The sequence below is a fragment of the Camellia sinensis genome, unplaced genomic scaffold, assembly GCF_055761805.1.
Source record: "Camellia sinensis isolate YWXY unplaced genomic scaffold, ASM5576180v1 Unanchor3, whole genome shotgun sequence".
In the NCBI taxonomy this organism is placed as follows: domain Eukaryota; kingdom Viridiplantae; phylum Streptophyta; class Magnoliopsida; order Ericales; family Theaceae; genus Camellia; species Camellia sinensis.
In genome coordinates this window covers 20892058-20917390 of record NW_028129178.1, presented here as the reverse complement: position 1 = coordinate 20917390, position 25333 = coordinate 20892058, and the positions used below count along the sequence as shown (strand labels likewise).

The window sequence follows — 25333 nt, the reverse complement described above, 5'->3', positions numbered from 1 at the left end:
TTTTAACATTTTGAAACCCTAAGTCCCAAAATTACCCAACTTCAACACTTTATCAAAACAACCAAAAATCTATGTCAAAGACCATAAGAGTGAGTAGGAAGAATCCCTACCTCAAACGATGACACCCAAAGAAGAAGATGACGAAAATGAAGTTGCTCCAAATCACAAGTTTCTCGGATCAAAATGTAACCCTCGACGATCAACACAACTTTTACAAAGGCCAAAGGGAGGGAAACACTCTAACTAGATCAAACCCTAGAGAGAAGGGAGTTTCTAGAGAGAGAAGCTCTCAAATGGCGTTTTGGAAAAGTAAGAGAGAGAGAGAGGAAGTGTAGAAAATGATTCAAAAATGCCCAGATGCCCTCTGTTAGACGACATTCCCGCTCAAACGGAAAACACAACGCTCGAGGGTCAAGAACAAAAAACTAGGTCCGCTCGAGCGCAAGAAGGCCCACTCGAGCTCCAAGACACAAGAATAAAGTACATCCGCTCAAGCGCGAAAACCAGTCCGCTCGAGCGTAGATTTTCATCTCCCAGAACTTTCACCAACAAGGTACTACCCGCTCGAGCGCCAACAAGCCCGCTCGAGCATAGAAAACACACCTGCAGAAGTTTTGCAGTGACTCGAAATGCTGGAAGGGTGTAAACCCCGCTCGAGCGCAAAATGACCCGCTCGAGCGAACCACTCAAAAACTAGGCAACGACAATGGGATCCAAAGCTCTACCAACTTGTAACAACCAAGCCCAACACATCCTAAAACTCAAACAAATGGAATTAAAGGACGACAACAAGATAGACACAACTACTAACTCCACGGAATCGAGTCCGGAATGCAACAGAACCGTAAAGGGAATACCGGAAACGCTATATTGAACAACCCGATGCGAAACACGAGCATACCACTCACGATATCCCCATACACATTGAGGTGGCCGCTGTTGTACAGGCACACTACGAGCATTAATGGTGTAACGCCCTCAAAATAACAACATTAAACCCATCAGATAAGACATGCATTTACATATAATCTAACCACATTCTTTTATTCATTAGAGTTCCGCTACATAAGTATTACATGTTAACATCAAAACAAAATGCCCTACGGGCTTACAGCTTTCCAAGTTAACACTTGGTTACAACAAAAGAGTACTAACTCGTTTACACATTAAGCCCTAGGCTTGAAGTTACATGTAATACATCAAAAGCTAAGCGACAAAAGTATGTCCGCCTCTAGCCTCCCAGCTATGTCCTTGGAGGTGGCATGCTACCTGCACCTGAAAATGATATTCCCATATAGGGTTAGCCACAGCCCAGTAGAAATACACTAAACCAACCATGAACAATGACTAAAATATTAGCAATTGATAGATGGTCAACACTGATACATTCACATAAATTACACATTTATGTCATACAACTTATGAGTCTAAGTTACCTTTCATTTTCCCTTTTTCAACAGATAAGCATGCTAGCTCTATCATTATTTCCACAGATATGTATAAAAACTATATCCCACATTCAGATATGCATATAAGCTATATCCACATTCTCAACAGATATGTATAACAACAATATCCCACATTCATAGATAAGCATATAAGTTGTATCCACACTTTACCGAGATAAGCATATAAGCTCTATCTTCACTTCTCTAGACAAGCATATGAGCTGTATCTACGGAGTTCATCCCCTATCTTCTCCCAACACTATCCGGTTTAGAGGTACATCCCCTATCTTCCCCTAAACCGCGGAGTACATCCCCTATCTCCTCCTCTACACATAACGTATATAAACACATTGGTTCTATATACAATCACCAAATACATACAATTAATGTATTCTATCAACCGTCAAGTTCCATGACACATTTCATTGATTAGTTTCAGTTTGCCTAATCATCATGCATTGTCTACAACAATCACGACTATCCTCCACCGATAGCCCAAAGCAGTTATTTCTAAACAGAAAATAAATGCACAAATGGATATTCAATCAACATTTAATTTCCTCATTTCTTACCATTAATTATCCCAATTAATCAATCAATGTAATTAGGTCATTTTCCATAATTACCATTTCAACCCTTAGGTCCCATTTTCATCAATGATTCAACATTTATTCCATTTCTCTGTGCCAAACATGTATCTAGGTTTATTATGAATAAAACCCCAACTTTTGTAAAATTGCACAAAAGCCCCAAACTTTCACAAAATTACCAAACCAACCCCAACATCTCAAAATGCCAAAATTTAAAGACAAAACCCATAGAGAGGAGTAGGATATCCCTACCTCGAAGTTTAAGCCACAAAGGAGATGAAGACTCGAAGATCAACTTGCTCCAAATCCAAACTTTTTCAGATTAAATCGAAGCTCTCAACGCCCTCTATCTTTTTAACAAAGGCCCTAGGCTAAATTCACAAGCTAGGGAGATCAAATCTTAGAGAGAATGTAAGTTTAGAGAGAGAGAGGGTGTCGGATTTAGGTTTTGCTCAAAGAAAGGAAGTGAAAAAGTGATGTTTAAAATGCTACTGTCCGCTGATATAAAACACGCTCGCTCGAGCGAAGACTTGGTCGCTCGAGCGACCAGACACAGAAAACTCTCGCTCGAGCCAAGAAGTTCTCGATCGAGCGAAGAAAAACCTAGACCGCTCGAGCGAAGGAAGCTCGCTCGAGCCAAGAAAGGCAACTCTCAGGTCCAGAACCAGACGCAACACAACTCTCGCTCGAGCGACAAACTCCTCGCTCGAGCGAAGGACCAAAAAAATCTGGGCAGCAACACTAGGCTCCCAAACACAACCAACCTGTAACAAACCTGCCCAACACATCCTATAACTCAAATATGAAGAAAAAGGAATGTAAACACGATAATAACCAACTACCAACATCCACGGACACATGTCCGGATCACTGTACAACAAGGGTAAACCCGGGATCGCTATAAATGGACAACACATGATTCTCCCATTGCGCCCTTATCGTGTCATGGTATTGATACATTTCTATACTGTACTGGTTTACTGCCCCTTGTAGCTTGAGGATGAGATAATGGTTCTGGTGGGATGGTTTGGACCCTACCAAACTGTCGTAAAACCCTATTGGGGTGATAGGGTTCAACAATATCAAAGCATTTCAAACATCAAGTATAATATGTAACCTCATGAAGTGGATGGTGTGTCCTACATAATGAATCCCACTCGATCTACAAATATGGAATGCATAATGTTAGTTTGGATATCTTTTTCTTTTTTTTTTTTTTTTTTTTTTTTTGCAATATCACACTATTATAAAATGTCTAACCTTATTAGCACGTAACATGTCAAGTTGTTCTCGTAATGTCTGCAAATGGTCTTCTGTAAAACCTCCATCTCTTTGCGGACTCCAACGACATACACGACAAATTTAAACCCAATATCAGCAAAAACTCGAATATATTAAATGACTGATGTAAACAATATCAGCAAAGAAACCATAATTTCATAGATAACATTCAATTTAAAGAAAAAATTTGAATGTGCAAATGTATAGACTTCTATTAAGCAAATTGTAAGAATTCAATTTGCAGAGTTTTAGAGGAGGAAAAATAAGTTGGGACTAATGATCTTTAAGTTCAACTGGAGATACATTTCATTTTTATTAGCATGCAACTAGAGATACATTTATCATTAAGTTCATCATATTCTAATTCTACAATGTGTCCAGACACTATACATGTGCTTTCTTTCAATACAATAATGTCATTGTGCACATGAGAATTTTTAAATTCAACCACATTTACTAGATAGTCTATTTAATTTTGGTAAAAAAATGACAGGCCAGGCCTTTTCTTGGTCACTGGTTCATATTTTTGAACCCCAACTGTACTATGTCTGATTGGGTGATACATGCACCACCCAATAGTATGTCGTGTTGGTGCTTTCGCATATACTAGCTAATCAACAATGATTCTCTTGTTTTTATGTCAACCCATGAGAATCCCTGACTGTTGTAAAAAGCCTGTACAGTGGCCATCAAATGATGCATCATGATCATATGTCAATCCAAGAGAATCCCTAAACATTGTAACAAGCTTGTACAATGGCCGTTGAATATTTCACATCTTCAAAAATAAAAAAATTACAATCACTTCAGAAGGAACTAGAATTTTCGGACTTCAAACCTGCTGAATTATTTTTCCCAGGATTTTTAAATTTAAATGATAGAGTAGAGGTAAAGACAGAACTTCTAACTTTTTTGCTTGTTGATGTTCTGATATGATCCATAATAATTCATTTTCAGTTGTGTTGAAACAACGAAATAAAAACCCAAGAAGCAGAAAAGTTTAAAAAAAACTACATATTTAAGAAAACAATAGTGGAGCCAATGGTATATTCTTACTTAATTAGGTTTTTTGCAACTGTACTGAATGAGAACAACCCACAACTAGTGACTTTGGACAGTGTGATGAAGATTGGTACAACATACAGTACTCAGAAAGGAAAGAAGAATAGATATTCTCATATTTGATTTTATCTCTAATGCTTAAAAGCTTAACAGAATACTACACTTGGGAATACCTTGAATTTATTATCTTAGCCAACAGGCCCATTGTAATGGCAAGCTTAACAGAATATCTTGAATTTATTATCTCAACCAACAATGTCGTGATGGTGCCTTCGCATATACTAGGAGTTGCTTCTTATGGTTGCCCAAGTGGAGACGCTATCTCTAGGGGCTGACGGTTTTCTGGCAAATATGGACTCTCTTTAAAGGATATTAATAAAAAATAAAAAATAAAAAAGGCTCTAATTAATGGCTATTTGATTCCCCATTATATTGTGACTACAAAATACAAAAACCACAGCCCTTGAACCAACTGATTCAATTAAAGGCTCCATTGCAGTGAGTTTGTGAGCTTATGAAAACCAAAACAAAACCTTATCTATTCTATTACATAAATCCTACACATAACTCTGACTCTGTTTGACATGAAGTTGAAGTAGAAATACTTTTTAAGTCACAGTTTCTCAGCAAGAGTAGAAATACTTTTTCAAGTAAGAGCCACGAACTGATTGAAGTTACTAAATTACAACATAGAAGATCAAAACAGAGGACCAAAATTTCAACTTCAACATTCAAAATTCAAAATTAGAACATCAAAACAGAGAATAAAAATCTGACAACGTAGAGGACCAAAATTTGAAGTTCAACATTCAAAATTAGCACCAAAAATTACAAACCCAATTAAATTAGAAGATCAAAACCACCAAAACTGTGTTGGGAATGTGTTATTCTTTGTTTATTCAAAAAAAATTACGATATAGATGATAGAGATACATATATAGATACATATATATCTGTCAATATAGAGAGAGAAAGAAGAGTTTCTCACTTACCTTGAGCGAATGAGAAGAATGAGTTTAATCGTCCACACCGATAACACAGACCGCAACGTCGTTCAAATCCCTCCCGCCATCCGAAACACTCGCCTTCTCTATGTCGGATCCATCGTCTTCCTTGCTGCTGCTTCTCTCTTTTCCCTCCAAAAGTTGAGTGGTGTAAAGAGATGAAAGGGTTAATTTAGGGTTACTATTGGTAATATAATGGGGGTGTAATGAGAGTTATATTTTTTTTAGTGGTGTAATGAGATGGACGGTGTAAGGAGGTGTAAGTAGAATCACCCAAGTTTTTTAGTAGGACCATATATAGTATAAGTCTCCCTAATAAGACTTATAAATAATTTTCCTTAAAAAGTATAATTTTTGTGAAAAAAATCTTTAAAAAATTCACTAAATATCAAAAATACAAAACATCAGTATATTTTTCGTATTTTTGTGTATTTATTAATTTTTTAAAATATTTTTTTACAAATATTTTACTTTTTAGATACATCTAAGATGCATATAAAAAAGTAAAAAAAAATTTTTAAAATTTTAAAAATATTCACTAAAAATTTTTAAAAAAAATACACAAAAAACAAAAACACTTAAAAAACTCAAACCAAACTAAAGTCCTCTCTTTTGTCCTCAACGGCATCGCTTTACTCTGATATGCCCCAGCCACGAGGTACACGAGTCACTTTCATAATTGCATTTATATGCCAATGCTATATGTATATATATATATTTTTTCATTTCTCGAAAGCGGTCATGGAGCTCTTGTATATCTCAATCTCTCTCGTTTCCCTCTTTATAATTCTCGTTGTGTTTCTCTCACAATCCAAGGCCAAAAACCTGCTGCCAGGCAAAACAGGATGGCCGGTGATCGGGGAGAGCATCGAGTACTTGGGTGCCGGGTGGAAGGGACAACCAGAAAAGTTCATATTCGAGCGAATATTGAACTACTCATCTTACATCTTCAAGACAAATCTAATGCTATAACCGACTGTTGTGTTTTGTGGTGCACCGGCACATAAGTTCTTGTTCGCCAACGAAAACAAGCCGATTTAGTCATGGTGGCCTAGTTCCGTCGACAAGATCTTCCCATCTTCTACCCAGACATCATCCCAAGAGGAGGCTATCAAGATGAGGAAAATGCTCCCCAATTTCTTCAAACTGGAGGCCTTGCAGCGGTACATCGGCATCATGGACACCATTGCTCACCAACACTTTGCTACCGACTGGGACAACAAGGTTTGATTTAGGCATTTGATTTACTTTTCAAAATTTAATTCGGTTTCAAGTCATGATTTGAATCAAAATTTAGTAGGTGTTTGACGTAAATTTAAAAAGTATTTTTTTTACCTATATATACTTATTTAGGTAATATCAGTCAATATCTATTAATATCTGCTCTCTATTTTTCTTATCACTTTCTTTACTTTTCTACATTATTATATATATATATATATATATTTTTTTTTTTGTAAAAAACCAAGAAGTACACTTATTTAGAACATTCCAAATCACCTCTTATAATCAAATAAAATTTTAAAATACAACTCAAATTTATTTTTAAAAGTATCTTCTCTCTCTCTCTCTCTCTCTCTCTCTCTCTCTCTCTCTCTTATATATATATATATATATTTTATTATTATGAATCAATCAATTAATCATTTTTTTTCTCTCTATCATTTTTACACATTCTATACATCAATTAATCAATAATTTTTTTTAACAAAAATTACAAATCATCCCAAAACTATTTTCAAAACTCATAATCAAATAAATTCTCTTTTCAAATTATAATTCAAAAATTCAAAACTCAAAATATAACTCTACATCCAAATCAAAAATCTAAAACTAAACCAAAGAGACTCTTAGTTTTTCACAATTTTTTAAAGTTTTGATTTATTTTTATTTTTTATTCTCTTTTTTTATATTTTAATTTTTTTTATTTTTTTAAAACTCACTTTTTTTTTATCTACAAAATAAAATTTTATTAAAAATATGAAATTACATGTATAAGGAAATGGATTGCACTGAGAGTTTTCGAGAATAAAAACTCCCCTTTTATCAACAATGATGGAGACCTTCTTTCTGGAGGACCTTCACAACCCCCAAAGTGATCCACACCACTCATGATGTGGGCCCTACACATACATGAGTGGGCCTCACACATCATGAGTGGTGTGGATCACTTTGGAGGTTGTGGGGTACTCCAAAAAGGGGGGTCTCACTCATTTTCCATAATTTATTTTAAAAATTATATATATCGTTGACAGAAATCTAATACGATCAAATAGCTATTTATATCCGATCAACGTAATTTTTTACAAAGATAAAATACTCTTCTAGTTCTACATATTGAACGGTTTAGATTATCAAAATAGGACTCGTGATGAGCCCCTACAAGTATAACAATATGTTCTAATCCGATCTTAGATTGAAAAGCAGGGAAGCCTGGCCCAATTTATTAAATAGCGAATGTCACAATTCTTTCTCAAAGTCACCATCTAGAGAAATTTTTATATGTTAATAGGACACCACGTGACACTATCTTTTATCAATCACAAATGTATATGTTTTCTAATATTTTCCAAACGTCTAATATAAATATAATAGATTCTATTGTCAAAACTAATTACAATAATAAAAAATACCACACATAAAAATTACTCCACCATCTACTTTTCTTAAGATGGCGCGTTTCTATTTATGACTTTCAAGATTGAGAGAAAATGCCAAAGTAATTTGGGAAATAAGTAATTGTACTCTTGCAAGCAAGTGATTTTTATACGTGGATAGAATATATATGCATGCTGAGAGGGTAATTTATGTAAAAATTGGGCCAAGCTGGGTAATGGGCCGTTATGAGCAGCAGTACAAAAGGCCAAGTAAAATGGCCATGTAAGTTACTCCGGTCGTGTGGTTATTTTGTAGATAGTCTGGTCCTAATGCCGTGAAGCTAGTCCGGTTTGACAGAAGATCGAAGTTAGATCGGTCTAACGGTACTTTGGAGTTAGACCGGTCCTGGAGTTACACCGGTCTCGACATGTTAGTTCGGTCTGACCGCGCCATGGGTTGTGCATGAGGAGCCGACGTAAGAGCATTAAAAGGAAGAGTTAGTTCAGCTTACTCTTCGGCTATGCACAGGCATATTTACTTCGGTCATATTTGAGTTCGGCCATGATAAAACCATCTCACTTGGTTTAAGCAGTGAGGGGGGTTTTAAAGGATAAGCATTATCTTTCAGGAGTATGAATCCTAGGAGGACTCTGCATGGAGGAGTAGAAGTCCTACTAGGATTGTGCCACACGAAACCTATAAAAGCTCACAAACATCACCTTTGGAGAGGTAACACAACTTTGCTTTCTGAATACACAGAGTTTTTGTCTATTTGTCAAGCTTACTGACTTAGGCATCGGAGAGGTTTCCGACGCACACCCGCCGGCTAGCTCACGTTTGTGTTTTCAGGTGATAAAGCGACGACGTACAGAGGAGCGCAGGCTTGATCAACAGGATTATACAAGAAGGTTTATTTCTTTCCCGTACAATTGGCGCCGTCTGTGGGAAAAACAGACAGGACAAAACCTCTTGATCAAGCTTTACCTTTTGAAGAACAATGGCACACATTGAAGAATTACCACAGTCCACCATCGACGGGCAAACACCAGATGGGGGGGCCAGGCGTGAAGGACTACCTTCTATCCCTCCCATGGTGGACTTGGAGCCCCAACGACATAACTCCAGGAGAGATACTAGGGGAAGACGGACACACAGCCCCCGTCACTCTCGTTCACAAAGTCTTGAGAGGCAAAGACGGAGGATTGATCCTCAAGTTCTGGAGGACAGCGTGAAGGAACAAGACGAATTAATAAGGAAGATGGCGGCCGACATGGAAGCCTTGAAGCGCCAGATGAAGAAAAAAGAAGTGGCGATAGGAGAGGGGCGCAAAAACAAGACGCCCCCTCGCCACTTAGAAAATCGTAGTAGGAATACCACACCCTCGCAAGGAGAGAGCAGAAACCTCATGACAGGCGATACTCAATCTAGGTCTTCCAGAACTCGTCACTCCAGGTCTGAGAGGACGAGATCTGAAAGATCATACACTGAAGGAAGCACGTATTGGCCCTCACATACGCACCAAACCAGATCTAGACAAACGGAGTTACCCAGATCATCCGACTTACGAACCGTGCTCGAAGAAAAGGCACGATGCAAGGAGGATGCCAGGGCATGAGATCCACACAGAGTTTCTGCCTTACAGCGGTTGGCTCCTCAGACACATGGAAGCGTCGAGGTTGGAATGCCAATACCGCGCCTTGCCTATGAACCAACGGACAAAGCATTAGCAAGGCTGCAAACTTCGCCGTTTGTTCCAACGATTGAAAACGCGCCCCTACCATTAGGCTTCCCTCAGCCCAAATTCACTACATATGAAGGGAAGATGGACCCCTACTCACACTTGAGCCACTTTCGCCAGGTCATGGCTATATACAGGCGAAACGAGGCCTTAATGTGCATACTCTTCCCATCTAGCCTTGGCGACCTAGGCTTGACTTGGTTCGAGAAACTTCCAGAGAGCAGCATAGCCTCTTGGGCGCAATTGGCAGAGGCCTTCGTAACAAGGTTCCGAACAAACACTAAAACCCCAGTGGAGATCGACCAGCTACTCTCCATCGACATGGGCGATAAAGAGACCCTAAGATCCTACAATAGTCGCTACTGGGAGACATTCAATCAGATTGGGGACTGCCCCACCAATCTCGCCATTGCACAGTATAAAATAGGCCTTCCAGTCGGGAACGGACTAAGGGACTCGATCACCATGACCCCACCCCTCACCATGGAAGCCTTGATGGAAAGAGTGCATCAGCACATCAGGGTAGAAGAGGATGGCGCACGTGCCAAAGCAAAATCTGGGGCGACCACAGTACCAGAAAAGAAGACCTCAGCGAAGGTCAATACGGTAGATCGACCGAACAGAAACGGACGTGGCAGAGGAGATAACGGAGAAGACCCGGATAAAAGATGGTTGAGAATCCGCACTGCCATAACCACGGTGTTCAAGAAAACGATATATCAGATTCTAAGTGAAATAAGAGATGAGCCTTTCGTCAGATGGCCAACCAAGCTAGAGGAAGCTCAGAAGGACTATGACGAAAGATCACGATGCACCTTCCACAAAGAAAAGGGGCACCGCACTGAAAATTGCACGCCATTGAGACAACACTTGGAGGAATTGGTGGCAGCAGGTCACCTGGATAAATACATCGAAGGAGGGGCCTAACCAGCCCCCCAGGACCATAACCACCCCAACGGAATGCCAATCGATGCCCCACCTCAAGGCGTTATCAATGTGATACATGGAGTTTTCGAACCTGAGCGTATATGCGAGCTCAGAGGATCAATCAAAAAGGTTGAACACTTAAGAGAGGTGCTAAGTGCCCAACCTGCCATCAAGAAGGGGAAGACAGAGGCAACAAACGCCATGTTTTTTTCAGATAAAGACTTAGAACGGATATATTTCCCTCACAATGATGCCCTGGTCGTCACTCTCCGAGTCAAGGATTTTGATGTCAAGCGGATTCTGATTGACCAGGGTAGTTCATGTGAAATCATGTACTATGAAACATTTAAACAACTGAAGCTACAAGACAAAGACTTGGCGTCTGCTGTATCTCCCCTAATTGGATTCAACTCCATGCCAGAATGGCCCGTCGGCAAAATAATTCTTCCAGTTAGAGCAGGAAGCGTGACGAAACAAGTGGAGTTCTGGGTATTGAAGGTCCTCTCCACTTACAACATCATCTTAGGCAGAACATGGCTGCATGCCATGCGATCGGTGGCGTCATCCTACCACCAAGTAATGCGGTTCCCCAACGATTCTGGGGTAATTGAAGAAGTCTATGGAGATCAGATCATGTCGAAGTAATGCTTCGTCACGGTAAATGGCAGCCGCGCTGCCAAAGGATACGTTCATTCGGTGGAAGAACCTGAGAGTAATGAGCTATTCGTAGATGTCGGAAAAGCGGCGGATCAGAAAGCAGTGGAGGACTTGGTAGAGGTAAAAATAGATGAAAAGAACCCGGATAAGTTCTTTTTGCTCGGTTCGTCGTTGTCCAGCACTGAGAGATTAGAGGTTTTGGAATTCTTAACCTCTAACATTGAAGTGTTCGCCTGGACACCCTACGACATGCTAGGCATTGATCCAAACTTCATCTGTCACCAACTTAATGTCCACTCATCCGCCAGACCAGTCATTCAGAGCACTCGCAGATCAGCACTTCACCATGCCGAAATAGTGGCGTAAGAAGTAGGCAACTTGCTGGAGGCAGGAGCAATTAGAGAGGTGCACTACCCAAAATGGATCTCCAACACGGTCATAGTGCCAAAGAAGAATGGCAAATGGCGTGTCTGCGTCGACTACAAAACAGTCAACAAGGCATGCCCAAAAGACAGCTTTCCTTTACCACGGATTGATCAACTAGTAGACCTAACAGCGGGGCACAACCGACTTAGCTTTCTGGATGCATACACAGGCTACCACCAAATCGCCATGCATGAACCAGACCAGGAGGTCACATCCTTTACAACTCCGAGAGGACTATACTGTTACAAGGTCATGCCCTTTGGCTTGAAAAACGCAGGGGCAACATTCCAACGAATGGTCACCAAGATGTTCGAACCATTGTTAGGAAGAACGATGGAGGCTTACATCGACGACATGGTGGTCAAAAGCAAGAATGAAAATAACCATCTCAAGGACCTAGGAGAGATGTTTGAAATCCTAAAGAAGCACAAGTTGCGCCTCAACGCATCTAAGTGTGCATTCGGAGTAGGATCTGGCAAATTCTTGGGCTTCCTTGTGACCAACCGGGGTATAGAAGCGGAACCCTCCCAGATCAAAGCAATTCAGGATTTGGAGAGACCAAACTCAGTAAAAGAAGTACAGCATCTCACCGGCATGGCGTCCGCGCTCAATCGGTTCATAAGCCGATCGTTAGACAGACCACGACCATTCTTTCAAGCTTTAAAAACCAAGTTTGAATGGGACGAAGAATGCGACCAAGCACTGGAAAGCCTGAAAGAATACATGTCCTCTCCACCATTACTGGTCACCCCAATACCAGGAGAAGAACTCTTCCTATACCTTGCAGTCTCTCAGCACGCAATTAGCGCAGTGTTGGTCCGTGCGGAAGGAATTCAACATCTGCCCATCTATTATGTCAGCAAGACATTGCTGGGAGTCGAAACAAGGTATTTGCCACTGGAAAAACTGGCATTAGCCTTGATGATGGCCTCCAGGAAATTGGCACACTACTTTCGCGCCCACACCATAGTCGTCCTCACAGCTTTCCCACTAAAAGCTTTGTTTGAGAGGGCGAACTTTTCTGGGCGAATTTTGAAGTGGGCAGTAGAGCTGGGACAATTCGACGTCAAGTTCCAACCTAGAACCGCAGTAAAAGCCCAATCTTTGGCAGACTTCGTCGCAGAATTTACTCTTGGAAGTCATCATATCTGCCCAGTCGACCTAACTGACACGACCGAACTAGGGATGGAAGTTGACACCAGAATAGCGCAATCCCCAGCAGAAGGTACTCAGTCAGACTCCAAGGCAGACCAGACTAAAGACAGCAAGGAAGAAGGAAACCAAGCTACAACAAACCAAGACTCACCAACAAATAAAAACTTGGTTCAATCAGATAGCGAGGGGTAGACAGCAAGCATGGACCTTGAAGAAAACACCAGCACCATTCTTGACCCCACGACATCATCCGATCCCTCCACTTGCTGGAAGTTGTTCGTTGGTGAGATGTGGAAGCTCTTTGTGGATGGCGCATCCAACCGGCATGGTGCAGGACTTGACATAGTCCTCATCTCACCAGACGGCCTGGTTGTGGAGCAAGCAATGAACCTTGGCTTCCCAACATCAAACAACGAAGTGGAATATGAAGCACTCCTAGCAGGACTCAAATCAGCATACTACATGAAGGCCACCGAATTAATGGTCTACAGTGACTCACAGTTGGTGGTAAACCAAATTTCTGGAGACTATGAAGCAAAGGATGATAGGATGGCCAAGTACCAAGAATTGGTCAGAACAGAAATCAAGAAATTTGAAGTAGTAAGGATAGAACATATAGGCAGAGAGGAGAACAGCAGAGCAGACGAACTAGCAGGCTTCGCCTCAATGGTAGACACCTCCATCCCTCATCCACTACTGATCGACTACCTACCTAGACCAAGCATTGAGGACCCCGAAGTAGAAGAGGTATGTTGCACAGAACTAGGCCCCTCATGGATGGATCCCATCATACTATTCTTGAAAGATGGCGTCCTACCGGAAGAAAAGAAAGAATCCAACAAAATTAGAGCAAAGTCACAGCGATTTTGGCTCTCCCCATCTTTGGCATTATACAAAAAGTCGTTCTCAGGACCCTATCTAAAGTGTGTCCACCCCAGCAAAGTGGAAGCATTCTTGTACGAGATACACGAAGGGGTGTGCGGAAGCCATCAAGGAGGAAGATCGCTAGCTTATAGGGCTATTTCACAAGGATACTGGTGGCCATACATGCAGGCAGACTCAGAGAAATATGTGAAGAAGTGTGAGAAATGCCAAAAATTTGCACACCAAATACATCAACCAGCTAGAGAACTCCTACCATTGACTAGCCCATGGCCTTTTGCAATGTGGGGCTTGGACATAGTAGGACCACTTCCAACCGCACCCGGCAACAGGAAGTTCTTTCTCGCAGCAACAGACTACTTCACAAAGTGGGTAGAAGCAGAAGCATTGGCATAAATGAAGGAAAAAGATGTGAAGAAGTTTGTCTGGCAAAACATCATCACTCGGTTTGGCATACCAAAAGCCCTAATCTCAGATAATGGCACTCAGTTCGACGGCAAAATCTTCAGAGGCTTTTGTGAAGAGTACAAGATAGAGTTCTATAACTCTACACCGGCATATCCCCAAGCAAATGGACAGGCAGAAGCTTCAAACAAGATTGTCTTAGATGGACTGAAGAAAAGGTTAGAGAAGGCAAAAAGCAAGTGGGCGGAAGAACTTCCTCATGTTGTATGGGCTTACCGCACCACACCTTGACGATCAACAGGAGAAACACCATTCTCCTTAACCTACGGAATGGAAGCAGTAATCCCACTGGAAGTTGGCCTCCCCACAATTCGAAGCGAAAATTTTGATCTCGACTTGAATGAAGAAGCCGTAACGTTGGAGCTCGACCTCGCTGAAGAAAGAAGAGAAAGAGCACTAGTCCACATTGCCTCGTATCAACAAGAGTTATCCAGGAAATACAACAAAACAGTATATCCAAGACAATTCAAGATCGGAGATTGGGTGCTGCGCAAAGTAATGGGAAACACCCTGGTGCTAGGAGATGGCAAGCTAGGGCCTAATTGGGAAGGACCTTACAAAGTGGTTAGGTTAGCAGGCAAAGGGGCATACCACCTAGAAGACAAGGACGACAAAGCAATCCCTAGGCCATGGAATACAGCCAATCTCAAGTTATTTTATTTTTAGCTTTTTTCAAACATATGTAATTTTTTTTTCTTTCTTTCCTCAATAAAACAAATCGATTCTTTTCAGCATAAGTTGTTCTCTGTAAAAGTTAACTTTAGTGAAGTTAGGTATATTGCAAACATTATTCTAAGTTGGCTGGAAAAACTAATTTAGAGGTTGGCTGGATTAAACCAATACCCCTCCTAAGCCCAGGATAAGGATCCAGGTTGCAGGACGTTTGGTCGGAATAACCAAACATTATTCTAAGTTGGCTGGAAAAACTAACTTAGAGGTTGCCTGGATTAAACCAACACCCTTCCTAAGCCCAGGATACAGGCTGCAGGACGTTTGGTCGGAATAACCAAACATATTATTCTAAGTTGGCTGGAAAAACTAACTTAAAGGTTGGCTGGATTAAACCAACACCCTTCCTAAGCCCAGGATAAGGATCCAGGTTGCAGGACGTTTGGTCGGAATAACCAAACATATTATTCTAATTTGGCTGGAAAAACTAACTTAGAGGTTGGCTGGATTAAACCAACACCCTTCCTCAGCCCAGGATAAGGATCCAGGCTGCAGGACGTTCAGTCGGAATAACCAAACATTATTCTAAGTTGGCTGGAAAAACTAACTTAAAGGTTGGCTGGATTAAACTAACACCCTTCCTAAGCCCAGGATACAGGCAGCAGGACGTTTGGTCGGAATAACCAAACATATTATTCTAAGTTGGCTGGAAAAACTAACTTAAAGGTTGGCTGGATTAAACCAACACCCTTCCTAAGCCCAGGATAAGGATCCAGGCTGCAGGACGTTTGGTCGGAATAACCAAACATTATTCTAAGTTGGCTGGAAAAACTAACTTAGAGGCTGGCTGGATTAAACCAACACCTTTCCTAAGCCCAGGATAAGGATCCAGGCTGCAGGACGTTTGGTCGGAATAACCAAACATTATTCTAAGTTGGCCGAAAAAACTAACTTAGAGGTTGGCTAGATTAAACCAACTCTTAGTACTCTTTAGCCGACGTAAGGACATCGGCTAAAAGAGTGGTTAGCTGGATTAACTAACTCTTAGTACTCTTTAGCCGACGTAAGGATATCGGCTAAAAACGTGGTTGGCTGGATTAAACCAACTCTTAGTACTCTTTAGCCGAAGAAAGGACATCGGCTAAAAGAGTGGTTGGCTGGATTAAACCAACTCTTAGTACTCTTTAGCCGAAGAAAGGACATCGGCTAAAGAGTGGTTGGCTAGTAAGTTCAGTCAGATTGCTCCGCTGAGATCAGAAAAAAAATATCTCGGCCACACTACTATTAGAAAGCAAGCTCAAAACAGGAATTTAAACCGAGATAACAGTTGGAAGTGAAAAGATCACGGAAAAGTCATTACAAGTACAAACATACAGATCAACCGAAGTAAGAGTTCAAAAATAAGAAAATTTTCATTCATCAAAAAACAAATACAAAGGAGGGGCCGCAGCCCGGTTACAAGAGCAAAAAAGTAAACAACGAAAAGAAAGTACAAAATCAAGCAAAAAGGTCTTCAAGGTCAGCGTCAATGTCAACTTGAGCACCGGTTGCAGCAAGAAGATCAGTCTCAGTAGCAACTACGTCAGTCGGCGGTGGCTCAATAGTCAGGTCTTCAGCCGTTGGCTCCAACCGAGTTGATTGATTGTTGCCCTGCTCATTGACTACCGGAGTAACAGTTGGTTTGTTTTCTCTATCTTCATCATCTGAATCCTACAAAAATTGTTGTTGGACGGAAGCAGCATACTCCGCCAGTGAGGCCGGAATGAAATACTGAGGAGCATTATAGACCTCGGTTTCGGGCCCACAGCCGAGCTGCTCCACAGCACTTCTCCAGCCGCACTTGAAGAATAGGTCTTTCGCTCCCTCACATTGCGGAATATAGAGGCCTTCCGCCTCTTTGAAACCTTCAGCGTTTGCGTCACCGACCTTCTTCATCAGCTCGGCAATTTTGGCATCCTTTTTCCCTTCAAGCTTGACTAGCTCACGAAGGTACTTGTCTTTCATCAGGATCAACGCTTTCTGTTTGTCAGCTTCAGCCGAGGTAACTAGTCCAGATAGACGAGCTACCTCAACCTCTAGCTCGGCCGTTTTTTGGTGGGATTCCTTCAGCTCGGTCGTTTTTGCTTCAACTTCTGCCAGGGCCTGCCTCGTCGTTTTCCTGAGCTTCAATACCTTTTGGTGGGCAATTTGGCTCTTCTGAAGAGATTGTAATGAATGGAAAGAAATCAATAAGCAAATCGAACTGAAAGTTGGGAAAATTTTTTGAAGAGACAAGGGGCATCATACCAGGATCGTGGACTTGGTGGCCGATCGAATGGCCTTTAGCTCGGTCAAATTATGGTGGTGCTCCATGTCTGCTGGAAGGCACACACTTTTGGCAAGAGTGAAGGACATCAAGTGATCCTTCTCAGCGACCACTGAATCGGTGTCTTGAATAAGGCGGTTCTGAAATTTCAGCTTTGGTGCCCACCGAGAAGAGCCAGCCCGGTCAGAAGACTCCGGCTGTGGAATTGGTGGAGGGATGGATTCGTCGTCATCCACAAGACGCTGTTCGGTCGAAATAGATCGAGCGCGCTTGGATGGGCGTGATGAAGAAGGCTGTTGAGAAGGAAGGGCCACAACGACAGGTTGCGTTTGACTTGGTGTTGGTACTTCAGGTCTGTTGGTCTCAGTCAAGAGGGCCCTGACTCTGTTTCTTTTGGCCATTTCTTCTTCAGCGGTTAGTGGGATTAGTCTGATTTCTGGCAAGGTTGGGTCCGGTTTTGGGGCGTCCTCTAGCAGAAAGTCGGTCACTCTCGCTTTTCAGCGGCCGCTATATCTATAGGTCAGCGCGAATTTTAGCAGCTTGGCCCAACTACGTTCTGGATACCGTAGTGCGGCGCGCAAAGTCACTAGATTTGGGTAGCTGTATAAAGAATGGAGGTGGGTAGAATTTGCGAAAGAAGACAACTGTCAGTTCGGTCGAAAGATTAAAAAACCGAAATATAAAATAGCACGCAAGAAAACCGAAGTAAATATACCGGGTTCTCCTTTTTTCCAATTGATGCTTCGGCCAGGAATCTGGGCTTGGCGATTCTCAAAGTTCCCAGACACCCAGAAAAAATCGTCGTCGTTTAAGTCTTTATCCGGTGTGTTCTTTATTATTTTCTCACGACGACGGCGTATTCTAAGATAATACACCCAGCCGTCTTCCTTCGAACCAATGGAGTATTGGTGAAAGATTTCGGCCAGACCGAGGTTGAGACCGACTTGGCGGTTCAGTTCGGCTATACCCATTATTATACGGTAGGAATTGGTGGATAGTTGGGTTGGGCAGAGTCTGGTTTGCCTAAGAAACTCACAAATTAAGGGTTGGACTGGAAATCGTAGTCCGGTTTCAATTATGGACAAAAGGGTAAAGGGGACAAAGCCTTCATTGCCCCAAGGTATGACATCTTTTTCGGCTAAAATCAGGTGGACGTCATCGGGTATATTGTAGTCTTTTTTGAATTCGGCTAGACCGCCCGGAGTATTTACTAGAAACCTATACTTCCCTATTTTATGGTATAAATTATGAATAAATAAGTTCGGTCCAAAAATTGTGCTCAGTAGCTCGGTTGAGCGCTCAGAGGAGTGCCTGGGCAACCTAAGTCTGCAAAGTGAAGAACAAAGGTGTTAAGCACAGATCATTGGGCTGTGCTACAAATTAAAACCAAGAAAAAAAAGATATCCTACTTCGACTGTGTGGGATGCTACAGGTTTTGTCTCGGTTTCTTCAAGGTGATTGGTAGCTCGGTTTGAGCAGGGTTTTTATTACGTCGGCCTTGGCAAACGTCTCGATATCTCGGTTGTGGGAACGGTTCTGTTTGACTGGTTGATCGTCTAGGGGCAGCTCTCCTAGTTCGGTTGGTAACCTCGGCCGAGGTACAACAAGAAGTGGTTTAACTCGTTAAAACTACTAGTGTAAACATGAAGTGTTAATCTGGTTGTAAACTGGCTAAACTTCTACCTAGCTTAAACAGTGTCCTAGTTCGGTTGCATCATGATTTTGGATCAAAGACCAGTTTTCTACAAGATATTGTGTGAACTCGTGTTCTATTGTTAAGTTTTTTCCAGAAAAGTACAGAGCCAAGCGAAATGGAAAAAGATGTTTTGCAAAAACACGGAAAATAAAATACAAAAACAAAATAGATGAGCAATACTAACCAGATGAATAGGCAAGAACTGGAGATGGAAGCAACAGGCAGCAAACGACGAGCTCTTTCAGAAAACGAAGAACAGTGAAGACCTCGAAGAAAAGGAAGAAGATGAATAGCAAAAGTGGAAGGATTTTTGCCTTAGGGTTTGTTTTTGTTAGAAAGTCCAAAATTTGGGCGGGACTGTTCAAAACAAAGCGCGGAGTACGAAGGCGGCGTGACAGTTGCATTGAGCCAGTCAGCGCCTGCCACGTGTCATTGGAATAAGAAACGATTCAGTTGCTGTGATTGAAAAGACGTTTTAACCGGACAGCTAGAGCCCAGTGTGAGTTTCACTCGGATTGGATAGGCAAAAGAATTTTAGCTCGGCTGGAAAAGCTAAAGGGTTTTTAGCTCGCCTGGATAGGCTAAAAATTATAGCTCGGCTGGTTGACAGGTAATCCCAATCATGCTAGGCAGATGGAATTAAGGGGCAATTGAGAAGGTAATTTATGTAAAAATTGGGCCAAGCTGGGTAATGGACCGTTGTGAGCCGTAGTACAAAAGGCCAAGTAAAATGGCCATGTAAGTTACACCGGTCGTGTGGTTATTTTGTAGATAGTCCGGTCCTAATGCCGTGAAGCTAGTTCGGTTTGATAGAAGATCGAAGTTAGATCAGTCTAACGGTACTTTGGAGTTAGACCGGTCCTGGAGTTACACCGGTCTCGACATGTTAGTTTGGTCTGACCGTGCCATGGGTTGTGCATGAGGAGCCGACGTAAGAGCATTAAAAGGAAGAGTTAGTTTGGCTTACTCTTCGGCTATGCACAGACATATTTACTTCGGTCATATTTGAGTTCGGCCATGATAAAACCATCTCACTTGGTTTAAGGAGTGAGGGGGGTGTTGAAGGATAAGCATTATCTTTCAAGAGTATGAATCCTAGGAGGACTCTGCATGGAGGAGTAGAAGTCCTACTAGGATTGTGCCACACGAAACCTATAAAAGCTCACAAACATCACCTTTGGAGAGGTAACACAACTTTGCTTTCTGAATACACAGAGTTTTTGTCTATTTGTCAAGCTTACTGACTTAGGCATCGGAGATGTTTCCAGCGCACACCCGCCGGCTAGCTCGCGTTTGTGTTTTCAGGTGATAAAGCGACGACGTACAGAGAAGCGCAGGCTTGATCAACAGGATTATACGAGAAGGTTTATTTCTTTTCCATACACATGCAATACATTTTACCATAATCATTGGTGAAAAGGATTGAAATATAGATTATATTGTTAAATGTTTGAGAAATACTAGAAAGCATATATATTTGTGAGTGATAGATGGACAATCCGACAAAACATTTTCCTTGCAAGTACATAAAAGTAAATAATTGGAGTTATTTTCTTGCATTGTACTGTTTAATTTGGGGACTATCAAAGACCAGTTAAATACCTTGACAATTAAATTTTACAGAGAAGAACGTCATAATCTATTATACCGAGACTCAAATTTAAAAGCATATAAATCTATTTTTAAGTATAATTGTACTTAAATTATTTTACAATTGTATTTGTCAATAAATGCACTAATTTTTATTTAAATAATTATGAATTTTGTTGTTGCATATAATTTTATAGGACATGATCGTTGTGGTCTACCCACTCACCCAACGCTACACATTCTGGATTGCTTGTCGATTGTTTCTTAGCATAGAAGATCCAAAGGAAGTTGATAGATTCTTGGAACGTTTCAAGGTCTTATCAGAGGGGTTAGTGTCAATCCCAGTGGACTTTCTAGGGACACCATTTCATCGTTCCATCAAGGCGTCCGAATACATCAGAAAGGAGTTCCTAATGAGAATCATCAAGCAAAGAAAGATCGACTTGGCGGAGGGGAAGGCGTCACCAACGCAAGATATATTGTCCCACATGTTGCTCACGGCGGATGAGGATGGCAAGTTCATGAAGGAGATTGATATTGCAGATAAGATATTGGGTTTGCTTATTGGTGGCCATGACACTGCAAGCTCTGCTTGTGCTTTCATTGTCAAGTATCTCGCAGAGTTACCTCACATCTATCAAGGAGTTTACAAGGGTATGTATGTTCCTAATTTTACTCTACTTAACTGGACCATCTCGAGTGCTTCTAAATAGGGTGATTATTCAGTATTTCGGGAGTATGGACACGTGGTGCTTTATAAAGTTTTGATTGGTAGAGAGGGTTAGGGGCCCACGATTTATGTTGGAGATGGAGGAACAACATGGGGCTAAGTAATTGATGATTGGTTTGAAGTATGACTATGTAGTTTTCCAGGATTATTGAATATTTTCCCCTCTAAATGCACCTCTCAAAAATTAATAATGCCATTTTGGAGTTGAAATGATCTGAATCCACTAGCTAGATGTATATTTTCATCTAATGTTAACCTCATTGTACTCACATATGCATTTGATTTCATATTTTTCTGTAATATTTGTTGTGTGTAGACATGAAACATTAGTTATCTTATTATTGTACTTTTAACTTATCATATAATGTTACTTATCGAAAAATTACTTAGAATTTAAATATATTATAGAGAACAACATATGAAGATATTGGGTCCGGGATCAACCTGAAGAAAAATAATAATTATTTTTCTTTTACTATGAATTTTTTTGTTATATTGAGTTTGTTATTACTTATTACGGGCTTTCTTTTGTGTTAATTTTTGTGCTTATAGATATGTGTTGATATATTGTCTAAATTAATGTAATTCAATTTGTATTTAAAAATAATTTATTATTGATTGATTAAATATATGATAAAAAAAAATTAAGTTTATATAGCTTTGGCCAAATTTAAAAACAGAAAATCATGTGAATCAAGTCATTTGTTGAGTTGACTGAATCGAATGAGATCAGAGAGTTACCAAGGCCAAGGTGGTTCAAGCTTTATTTTGTTGTTTTTTTGGTTGGAATCGAATGTTGCATTTAACTTTAGAATAAATAAATTCCCAATGTATGATTGCACGTGGATGTGCAAAAAATTTTATAGTGAACTCTCTGTTTTTGATGCATTAATTTATTTTATTTTTTTTGATCTCTATCAATATATATATATATATTTTTTTCACCTCAAAATAAATTTATTTTTTATTAAGAATCTTATTAACGTTAAAAAAGTGATACATAAAAAATATGTGATCTTTTAAATTTTAAAAAAAAACTTACATGTTATCATTTTATTAATATTTTCACTGAATTGGAGCGGAAATACAATTTGGAGAAAGTTCCGTCCAAAACAATTAGATCTGTGGTATCTTATTTTAGTGATTTAACATGTTATTTTTTAGATTTTTTTTTTGTATAGTTTATATACATAAAAAAATTAATTTAATTCAATAATCGTAAAAAAAATTTACCCATAAATCTCATATGAGAGAATGTTGATTCATTTAGTCTTAACAGTTTTCTTATGAACCAATTAGTCCCTTTTGTTTTGAAAAGTTATATTCATTTGATTTGGTGCAATTTGAGTTTAGTGAATATCCTTTTGTGATTCATTTTTTCAATTTTCTGATTCATTTTTGGTGTGTGAATGGAAAGGTAAGGTGTGGAAGATTCTTTTTGGAGGGATTGGTGGCTAAAGTGTTGGTTGTTAAGTATGAAAATCTACATTTTTGTTAGTATGATTTTCTAGTGTTACATTGGAGTGTTACATTAGAATGTTGCATTTGAAAAATAATACACAAAGAAGTTTTTCTAAAATATTACATTGTTATATTTGAGAAAAGTACACTAAAAAGGTTTTTAATGTGTAACATTGGAGCGTTATGTTTGGAAAAAACACACTAAAAAGGTTTTGTGTGCTACATTAATTGGATTGCTACGTTTTGAAAAAGTACATTAAGGAGTTTTTTAGAATGTTACATTGTTACGTTTGAGAAAAATACACTAAGGAGTTTTTTAAGTGTATTACATTAGAGTTTTATGTTTTTTTAGTGTTGTATTGAAGTGTTACGTTTAGGAAAAGTAAATTAAGAATTTTTTTTTGAAGTGTTACGTTTAGTAATTTCAACATTATGAGAAAACCCACATTTGTCTCTCAACACGTAATATCCACGCGTTTATACTCGGCACTTTATATAATTCACAATAGAATGAGACTTTTAGGTGTATAAGAAAAAATGGAAAACCAAACAATTTATAAAATCACTATTTGAGATTTATTGGTACTTCACCCTAATCGTAACTACACAATTTCATTTAATTGGTCTTTTAGAAAAGGGTAAATTACAAATTCACCCCGGAGGTTTAATTAAAATATGAATTGCCTATGTAGTTCTAGAAATTACATTCCACTCCATGAGGTTTCTAATTTTATAACAAATTGCCTCTTTTATTAATAAATCATCAAGTCAATTAACAGTTTTTAATGATATAAGAAATATATTTCAATTAATAATTTAGATAATTTTATTATTGTATACGAGAGCAATTATGAATTTTATTTTTAATTAATTCTGTTAAACAAAAAATTCTAATAAAGGGGTATTTGAAATTTTTTAAACCATAGGGGGCAATTTGTATTTTAAAAAAACTTTAGGGGGTGTATTTGTAATTTATCCTTTAGAAAAAAATTATGATATAGATTTAATTTTAAAAAGTAAAGATGTAATGCTTAAAAGAGGAATGCTAGAGTAGAAAAGTAAGAGTTCCCAAAAGCACCGGATGAAATGTTGAATTGGGATGGCAAGTATAGTTTTTTTTTTTTTTTTGGTTTTTCTGATCCTTCGTAAACATGCAGAGCAAATGGACATTGCAAAATCGAAAGGTCCTGGTGAATTATTAAATTGGGAAGACATTCAAAAGATGAAATTATCATGGAATGTAGCTTGTGAAGTGTTGAGACTTGCACCACCTGTTCAAGGTGCTTTCAGAGATGTCTTGACTGATTTCATGTACGAAGGCTTCTATATCCCAAAGGGTTGGAAGGTATACTACTTACTTCATAAGTTAATTATCATTTCTTCTACTTGCATAGAAATTATGAGAGAGTAGTATTTAATTATGTAATAAGTTTATGTGTTTATAGATTTTTTCTATAATAAATGCAAGAAACACATTTGTGTACAAAATTTAATGGTTAAGTTAATTATTCACATTTCTTGTTTGTTGTTAAATTTTAAATATTTGTATGTATGTAGATATATTGGAGCACACACTCAACTCATAAAAATCCAGAATATTTCTCGGAACCATATAAATTTGATCCATCGAGATTTGAAGGAAGAGGACCAGCGCCTTACACATTTGTACCATTTGGAGGAGGACCGAGGATGTGCCCTGGAAAAGAGTATGTTCGTTTGGAAATATTGGTATTCACGCACAACCTTGTCAAGAGGTTCAAGTGGGAGAAATTGATTCCCAATGAGAAGATTGTTGTTAATCCCATGCCTATCCCCGAGAAGGGTCTTCCCATTCAACTATTTCCCTATTAATTAAATTAAAAACTTAAATACATTGATTCCGCTCAACTTGACTCAACTCAATAAAGTCTCTGTCTTTGATGATTCTATCACAAACATTTCTCTAGCTGTACATAAGCCAAGCTTTGTACCTAAACTTTTTCTTTTTTTAATTTCTTTCTTGTATTTGTCCTTATATTATTTACCTTATGTAGTTTTGTTATTATAATGTGTTACTTCATTAAGATTGTGTATTTGACCAGTTTTAGTTATGTAGTAACACCAATTTTAGTAGTAATTAATTTTTAATAAGGCACATACAAAAGTTGAGGTCTTATTTGAATGACATGATCAGCTGAAACGCAACTATTGATCTTGAAATTGCATATATTATTGTATTTCAACACTTGATGTTATGGTGGTTTAGAATCATCACCATCATTTGGAAAAACAAATCTTTGATATGTTTTATGGTCTGCTAGGAAATGGATTTTGTATTAAGCTGTTACAATAATTATTGTTGATTAGAGAGTTCTATTGTACTTGTGGTTGTGTGCTTTTGTTGGATTCTCACTAATTTTATTTTATTTTATTTTTTGTTTTGGTTAAGGGTTATTATCCATAGTTGTATTGCCTCGATGTATTTGTATATTTAAAGATAATAAAATTTTCTCCTCTAATATATATATTTATATATATAATAAACTTTTATTTTTGCTAATAATTTTTTTTTATAATCAAAACAAGTTATATGACAAGTCCCAAACTCACCCAAGAAAAAGACAAGCCCACAAGAGCTGAGATGAGTAGAGTGTCCAATCCATTTACTAG

The 25333-nt window shown here is 39.2% G+C and overlaps 1 protein-coding gene across 1 annotated transcript; it reads left to right on the top strand.

Annotated features, from left to right (window-relative positions):
• The first annotated feature begins 6453 nt into the window (after positions 1–6453).
• Positions 6454–24837, top strand: LOC114275002 (cytochrome P450 716A75-like). Its single transcript, XM_082912529.1, has 4 exons — positions 6454–6609; positions 20691–21147; positions 23842–24029; positions 24242–24837. The coding sequence occupies exons 1-4, from the start codon at positions 6502–6504 to the stop codon at positions 24533–24535; spliced, it is 1047 nt and encodes a 348-aa protein (XP_082768655.1). The 5' UTR covers positions 6454–6501; the 3' UTR covers positions 24536–24837.
• The last annotated feature ends 496 nt before the right edge of the window (positions 24838–25333 follow it).

Excerpts from the sequence above, each read along its gene's own strand:
- LOC114275002 (XM_082912529.1), top strand. The coding sequence starts at position 6,502 with ATGAGGAAAATGCTCCCCAATTTCTTCAAACTGGAGGCCTTGCAGCGG. Across the intron at positions 6,610-20,690 it reads CTACCGACTGGGACAACAAG|GACATGATCGTTGTGGTCTA; the intron begins GTTTGATTTAGG and ends ATAATTTTATAG. Across the intron at positions 24,030-24,241 it reads ATATCCCAAAGGGTTGGAAG|ATATATTGGAGCACACACTC; the intron begins GTATACTACTTA and ends GTATGTATGTAG.